Source organism: Echiichthys vipera, assembly GCF_963691815.1.
Source record: "Echiichthys vipera genome assembly, contig: SCAFFOLD_74, whole genome shotgun sequence".
NCBI classification, from domain to species: domain Eukaryota; kingdom Metazoa; phylum Chordata; class Actinopteri; order Perciformes; family Trachinidae; genus Echiichthys; species Echiichthys vipera.
This window is the reverse complement of record NW_028154816.1, coordinates 77,831-85,394: the sequence shown is the minus strand read 5'-3', so window position 1 is coordinate 85,394 and position 7,564 is coordinate 77,831. Positions and strand designations below refer to the sequence as shown.

Genomic DNA, 7,564 nt, shown 5'->3' with positions numbered 1-7,564 from the left:
TTCTCTAAGGTTCTACAGGATCACCGACACAAGGTTCTCTAAGGTTCTACAGGGAACACTGACACAAGGTTCTCTAAGGTTCTACAGGGAACACCGACACAAGGTTCTCTAAGGTTCTACAGGAACACCGACACAAGGTTCTCTAAGGTTCTACAGGAACACTGACACAAGGTTCTCTAAGGTTCTACAGGAACACCGACACAAGGTTCTCTAAGGTTCTACAGGAACACCGACACAAGGTTCTCTAAGGTTCTACAGGAACACCGACACAAGGTTCTCTAAGGTTCTACAGGAACACCGACACAACAAGGTTCTCTAAGGTTCTACAGGATCACCGACACAAGGTTCTCTAAGGTTCTACAGGGAACACTGACACAAGGTTCTCTAAGGTTCTACAGGAACACCGACACAAGGTTCTCTAAGGTTCTACAGGAACACTGACACAAGGTTCTCTAAGGTTCTACAGGAACACCGACACAAGGTTCTCTAAGGTTCTACAGGAACACTGACACAAGGTTCTCTAAGGTTCTACAGGGATCACTGACACGAGGTTCTCTAAGGTTCTACAGGAACACTGACACAAGGTTCTCTAAGGTTCTACAGGAACACCGACACAAGGTTCTCTAAGGTTCTACAGGAACACCGACACAACAAGGTTCTCTAAGGTTCTACAGGAACACTGACACAAGGTTCTCTAAGGTTCTACGGGAACACAGACACAAGGTTCTCTAAGGTTCTACAGGAACACCGACACAACAAGGTTCTCTAAGGTTCTACAGGAACATTGACACAAGGTTCTCTAAGGTTCTACAGGGAACACTGACACGAGGTTCTCTAAGGTTCTACAGGAACACCGACACGAGGTTCTCTAAGGTTTTACAGGGAACACTGACACAAGGTTCTCTAAGGTTCTACAGGGATCACCGACATGAGGTTCTCCAAGGTTCTCTAAGGTTCTACAGGGATCACCGACACAAGGTTCTTTAAGGTTCTAAAGGAACACCGACACAAGGTTCTCTAAGGTTCTATAGGTGTTCTACAGGGAACACCAACACAACAAGGTTCTTTAAGGTTCTATAGGTGTTCTACAGGGAACACTGACACGAGGTTCTCTAAGGTTCTACACGAACACTGACACAAGGTTCTCTAAGGTTCTACAGGTGTTCTACAGGTATCACTGACACAACAAGGTTCTCTAAGGTTCTACAGGTGTTTTACAGGGAACACTGACACGAGGTTCTCTAAGGTTCTACAGGAACACCGACACAAGGTTCTCTAAGGTTCTACAGGGATCACGACACAACAAGGTTCTTTAAGGTTCTACAGGAACACCGACACAAGGTTCTCTAAGGTTCCATAGGTGTTCTACAGGGATCACCGACACAAGGTTCTCTAAGGTTCTACAGGACCACTGACACAAGGTTCTCTAAGGTTCCATAGGTGTTCTACAGGGATCACCGACACAAGGTTCTCTAAGGTTCTACAGGAACACCGACACAACAAGGTTCTCTAAGGTTCTACAGGATCACCGACACAAGGTTCTCTAAGGTTCTACAGGAACACCGACACAACAAGGTTCCTTAAGGTTCTACAGGAACACCGACACAACAAGGTTCTTTAAGGTTCTACACGGACACCGACACAGGGTTCTCTAAGGTTCTACAGGGATCACCGACACAAGGTTCTCTAAGGTTCTACAGGAACACTGACACAAGGTTCTCTAAGGTTCTACAGGAACACCGACACATGGTTCTCTAAGGTTATACAGGAACACTGACACAAGGTTCTCTAAGGTTCTACAGGAACACTGACACAAGGTTCTCTAAGGTTCTACAGGAACACTGACACAAGGTTCTCTAAGGTTCTACAGGAACACTGACACAAGGTTCTCTAAGGTTCTACAGGAACACTGACACAAGGTTCTCTAAGGTTCTACAGGAACACCGACACAAGGTTCTCTAAGGTTCTACAGGAACACTGACACAAGGTTCTCTAAGGTTCTACAGGAACACTGACACAAGGTTCTCTAAGGTTCTACATGGTGGAACTTTATTTAGTGTTCTTTAAGAACCTTATTTTAATTTTTATTGAGTTTAATTTATTAATTCAGATTTCATCATTTTTGTGTCTGAAAATAATAAAAACATCTGTTGTTGTTTGTTTGTTTATTGAGTTCATGGATCATTGTTGTTGTTGTTGTTGTTGTTGTTGTTGTTGTTGTTGTTGTTGTTGTTGTTGTTGTTGTTTTGTCCGCGGGTTCGAATCCACCTCCTGCACTTCGCCCTCCGGTCCAGCAGGGTTCGCTGTTCGCTTTCGCCGCTTCGCTGCGGTCGCGGCGAAGTGTCGTCGACGCGGAACTGTGTGCGCGTGTCCGCGGGCCCTCGCGCTCTCTTTGTCCGCACACAGGAGCAGGATGTGCGCCGTGCAGCTGCTGCGGGCGTCGGTCCACGAGCGGATGTTTGCCGCCGCGGAAGCGTTTCTGCTGCGGGTGGAAAGAGGCGGTGAAGCGGCCGAAGTCCCGGCGCTGAGGCCGCTGCTCACCGAGCGGCTCGCGGCGGCTGCGGAGGAGATCGTCGGTGTGCTCGAGGACACCGTGGCGGAGCACGAGGAGCGCGCGCAGCGGGCGGAGCGGGAGGTGTGCCGCCAGAGGAGGCTGCTCGATGCGCTGCTCAAGCCCGAGGTCAGGCTGCGGAGAGCCGGTCAGTGACGCCCCGGGGGACCGGGGGGAGGGACCGGGGACACACGGGGGGAGGGACCGGGGACACACGGGGGGAGGGACCGGGGACACACGGGGGGAGGGACCGGGGGGGACCGACACACACCGACATCCGCTCTACTCCAAAATAAAAGTCCTGTCACATCAGAGGAAGTTCTCAATTCATCAGCTGATCGTTGGAACTCTGTGGGAACTCTGTGGGAACTCTTTGGGAACACTGTGGGAACAATTGGGAACACTGGGGGAACACTGTGGGAACTCTGTGGGAACAATGTGGGAACACTGTGGGAACACTGGGGAACTCTGTGGGAACACTGTGGGAACTCTGGGGAACACTGTGGGAACACTGTGGGAACACTGGGGAACACTGTGGGAACTCTGTGGGAACTCTGTGGGAACAATGTGGGAACACTGTGGGAACACTGGGGAACTCTGTGGGAACACTGGGAACTCTGTGGGAACTCTGGGAACACTGTGGGAACACTGTGGGAACTCTGGGAACTCTGTGGGAACACTGTGGGAACACTGGGAACTCTGTGGGAACTCTGTGGGAACTCTGTGGGAACACTGGGGAACTCTGTGGGAACACTGTGGGAACTCTGGGAACTCTGTGGGAACACTGTGGGAACACTGGGAACTCTGTGGGAACTCTGTGGGAACTCTGTGGGAACACTGTGGGAACACTGGGGAACACTGTGGGAACTCTGTGGGAACTCTGTGGGAACAATGTGGGAACACTGTGGGAACACTGGGGAACTCTGTGGGAACACTGGGAACTCTGTGGGAACTCTGGGAACACTGTGGGAACACTGTGGGAACTCTGGGAACTCTGTGGGAACACTGTGGGAACACTGGGAACTCTGTGGGAACTCTGTGGGAACTCTGTGGGAACACTGGGGAACTCTGTGGGAACACTGTGGGAACTCTGGGAACTCTGTGGGAACACTGTGGGAACACTGGGAACTCTGTGGGAACTCTGTGGGAACTCTGTGGGAACACTGGGGAACTCTGTGGGAACACTGGGAACACTGTGGGAACTCTGGGAACACTGTGGGAACACTGGGGAACTCTGTGGGAACACTGTGGGAACACTGGGAACTCTGTGGGAACTCTGTGGGAACACTGGGAACACTGGGGAACTCTGTGGGAACTCTGTGGGAACTCTGTGGGAACACTGTGGGAACACTGTGGGAACTCTGGGAACTCTGTGGGAACTCTGTGGGAACACTGGGAACACTGGGGAACTCTGTGGGAACTCTGTGGGAACTCTGTGGGAACACTGTGGGAACACTGTGGGAACTCTGGGAACTCTGTGGGAACTCTGTGGGAACACTGTGGGAACACTGGGAACTCTGTGGGAACTCTGTGGGAACACTGTGGGAACTCTGGGAACTCTGTGGGAACTCTGTGGGAACACTGTGGGAACACTGTGGGAACTCTGGGAACTCTGTGGGAACTCTGTGGGAACACTGTGGGAACACTGGGAACTCTGTGGGAACACTGGGGAACTCTGTGGGAACTCTGTGGGAACTCTGTGGGAACTCTGTGGGAACACTGTGGGAACACTGTGGGAACTCTGTGGGAACACTGTGGGAACACTGGGAACTCTGTGGGAACTCTGGGAACACTGTGGGAACTCTGTGGGAACACTGTGGGAACACTGGGGAACTCTGTGGGAACTCTGTGGGAACACTGTGGGAACACTGTGGGAACACTGTGGGAACAAACATAAATATTATAAATAAACATTTTGTGACGTTTGATCTGATCAAAGCTCTCGTGTCTCGTCAGAGTGTCTGCAGCCGTCGTCCCCGATCCACGGCGACCTCCGACCTGCTGAAGCTCCCCGTGTCCACGGCGACGGCGACCGCAGCGACGGCGACCGCAGCGACGGCGAACGCAGCGACGGCGAACGCAGCGACGGTGACCGCAGCGACGGCAAACGCAGCGACGCCTCCGGCCTGTCCACGCCGCACTCTGCCTCACCCGCCGCCCGCCCCCCCGCCTCCGACCGCAGCGACGCCGACCCTGACAGCGACGCCGACCCTGACAGCGACGCCGACCCCGACTGTGACGTTGTTCTGGAGAGCGACTGGAGCGAGCGGAGCCGGACTCAGAAACCCCCGAGGAGAAAGAAGAGAGGGCGGCCGCCGCTCGCCATCACAAACAAGCGGCGCAGGTCGAGCCCGGCCCGGAGCTTCGGCTGCTACGTGTGCGGCCGCTCGCTGCAGGGGAAAGGCTTCCTGCTCAAACACGTGCTGCAGGTCTGCGCCCACGACCCCGACTGCCTCTGCGGCTTCTGCGGCGAGCATCTGGAGTCGGCCGCCGGCCTCGCGGCTCACCTGCAGACGCACCGCACGGACAGCAGAACCTGCTCCTTCTGCGGGAAAAGCTTCCAGTCCATCCTGGCGCAGGAGCTGCACGTGCGCCTGCACACGGGGGAGAAACCCTACAGCTGCGACATCTGCGGGAAGAAGTTCAGCCAGAAGGGAAACCTGACGTCGCACACGCGCGTGCACGCCGCAGAGAAACCCTTCAAGTGTAAAGAGTGCAGCCGCGCCTTCTGCCACATGACGTCTCTGGAGCGCCACATGCAGGACCACGGCGCCGAGGAGGTCCACACCTGCGGCGTCTGCGCTGAGGAGTTCACGACGCGGCGCAGCCTGCAGAGACACGCGGCGACTCATCAGAAGGACGGCGCCGACAAACCAAAGAGAGGCCGCCGCTCGGCGTTGTCCTACCGCTGCAAAGTGTGCGGGGACGCGTTCAGCAAACGGACGCTGCTGGTGAAACACGTGCAGACTCACCTGCAGGACCCCGACTGCTGCTGCGGACTCTGCGGACACCAGTACGAGTCCGCCGCCAGCCTCGCCGCTCACCTGCACTCCCACCGCGAGATCTGCAACACCTGCCACGTCTGCGGGAAGAGCTTCCCGGCTCACGCGGCGCTGGAGATGCACCTGAGGATCCACACCGGGGAGAAACCCTTCACCTGCAACTTCTGCAGCAAGAGCTTCAACCAGAGCGGGAACCTGAAGACGCACCTGAAGATCCACACGGGCGAGCGGGCGTTCTCCTGCAGCCTCTGCGGGAAGGGCTTCACGCAGAAGCAGACGCTGGACACGCACGTCCGCTTCCACAACAAGGAGCGGCGCTTCCTGTGCCAGGTGTGCGGGAAGGGCTTCATGCAGGAGGTGGACCTGAAGAGGCACATCCTGATCCACACCGGGGAGAAACCCTACAGCTGCAGGGTCTGCGGGAAGAGCTTCCAGGCCAAGCGCTCGCTCAACGGACACCTCAAAGCCCACGTGAAGGTGCAGCGGGCCGGGGGGGCGGGGAGGGCGGACCCGGACCCGGACCTGGACCTGGACCGGGACCCGGACCTGGACCCGGACCCGCCCTCAGAGCAGCCGAGGGCGGACGCCTTCTACTCCGGCTTCATCCAACTGTAGAGACGCAGGACGCCAATCAGCCAATCACAGCAGAGGGCAGGACTCACTCGTGACCTAAGACCCTTTCAGAATAAGACTTCCTGTTGGAGCCTGGAGTTTTTAAAACATCATCATTGACCTTTGACCTCTTTCTACCTGAGCACAGAGCTGATCCTGATCCTGATCCTGGTCCTGATCCTGATCCTGGTCCTGGTCCTGATCCTGGTCCTGGTCCTGATCCTGATCCTGGTCCTGATCCTGGTCCTGGTCCTGATCCTGATCCTGATCCTGGTCCTGGTCCTGATCCTGGTCCTGGTCCTGATCCTGATCCTGATCCTGATCCTGGTCCTGATCCTGGTCCTGGTCCTGATCCTGATCCTGATCCTGGTCCTGATCCTGGTCCTGGTCCTGATCCTGGTCCCGGTCCCGATCCTGATCCTGATCCTGGTCCTGATCCCGGTCCCCCACCCGGTCCTGGTCCTGATCCTGATCCTTCACATGTTCGGACCTTGGTTCTGTTTGGACCCAGAACTCTTATTTTGAAAGGGTGTCAGGTCTGAACAGATGCAGAACAATAAGAAAAGAGTTCAGTTTGTTTTTACGTTATTTTTGTTTCTGTGACGACGACGATATTAATATTATTAATGACAACAACAATAATAATATGAATATTAATAATAATAATAATAATAATCACAATAACAACAATAATAAAAACACGTGACTCATAAACGGCCGTTGACGCTCGTTTCTGCTGAGGTTCAGATTTGATTGAACGTAATATTTTATTAATAATAATTTATTCACAGCTCGTGTTTTATGATTAAAGATGAAAAACATTTTTAATAAACTCTGAAAAAACTAAACGATGAAGTGAAGCAGCTTTGAATTTCATCATTTCTTCTGTTTTTCATGTTTTTCACACTTTGTGTTTGTTGAACAACAAAAAACAGCTGTTCATCAATTTTAATAATAATAATATAATAATAATAATAATAATATTAATAATATTAATAATAATAATATAATAATAATATAATAATAATAATAATAATAACAGTCATCAGGTTAAAGGGGAGTTCGTGTTCGTTTCTCAGTTTCATAATAAAATAAAGATGAAAAGGTTTTGTCCTCTGTGTCACTTTATTATTATTATTATTACTATGATGTTTATGCTTTATTATGATCATTATTGTTATATTTATTATTATGTTTACTTTTCATTATTGTTATATTTATTATTATGACGTTGGTGAGTCTGTTGTAATTATTATAATATTAAACATAAATATCTGAAATGTTGACACGGTGCTGTGAGTCCTCCGGTCCAGCAGGGGCCCCCCTCCCCCTCCCCCTCTCCCTCCGCCCCTGTCCCCTCACAGTGACCCGGGACCCGTGACCCGGGTCGGATCAGACC

General features: G+C 52.4%; 1 protein-coding gene across 2 annotated transcripts; it reads left to right on the top strand.

The window, feature by feature from the left end:
* Positions 1-2,412: 2,412 nt before the first annotated feature.
* LOC310966356 (uncharacterized protein) lies at positions 2,413-6,833 on the top strand. Of its 2 annotated transcripts, none has more exons than XM_083940937.1 (2): positions 2,413-2,699; positions 4,508-6,833. In XM_083940937.1, the coding sequence occupies exons 1-2, from the start codon at positions 2,414-2,416 to the stop codon at positions 6,166-6,168; spliced, it is 1,947 nt and encodes a 648-aa protein (XP_083797063.1). In that variant the 5' UTR covers position 2,413; the 3' UTR covers positions 6,169-6,833. The 2 variants fall into 2 exon arrangements, with proteins under 2 accessions (XP_083797063.1, XP_083797064.1); XM_083940938.1 differs by having other exon boundaries at positions 2,519-2,699; positions 4,519-6,833.
* Positions 6,834-7,564: the final 731 nt, after the last annotated feature.

Bases quoted from the DNA above. Each gene is read 5' to 3' on its own strand.
- LOC310966356 (XM_083940937.1), top strand. From the start codon at position 2,414: ATGTGCGCCGTGCAGCTGCTGCGGGCGTCGGTCCACGAGCGGATGTTT. The intron at 2,700-4,507 runs GTCAGTGACGCC...GTGTCTCGTCAG, and splicing joins GGTCAGGCTGCGGAGAGCCG to AGTGTCTGCAGCCGTCGTCC.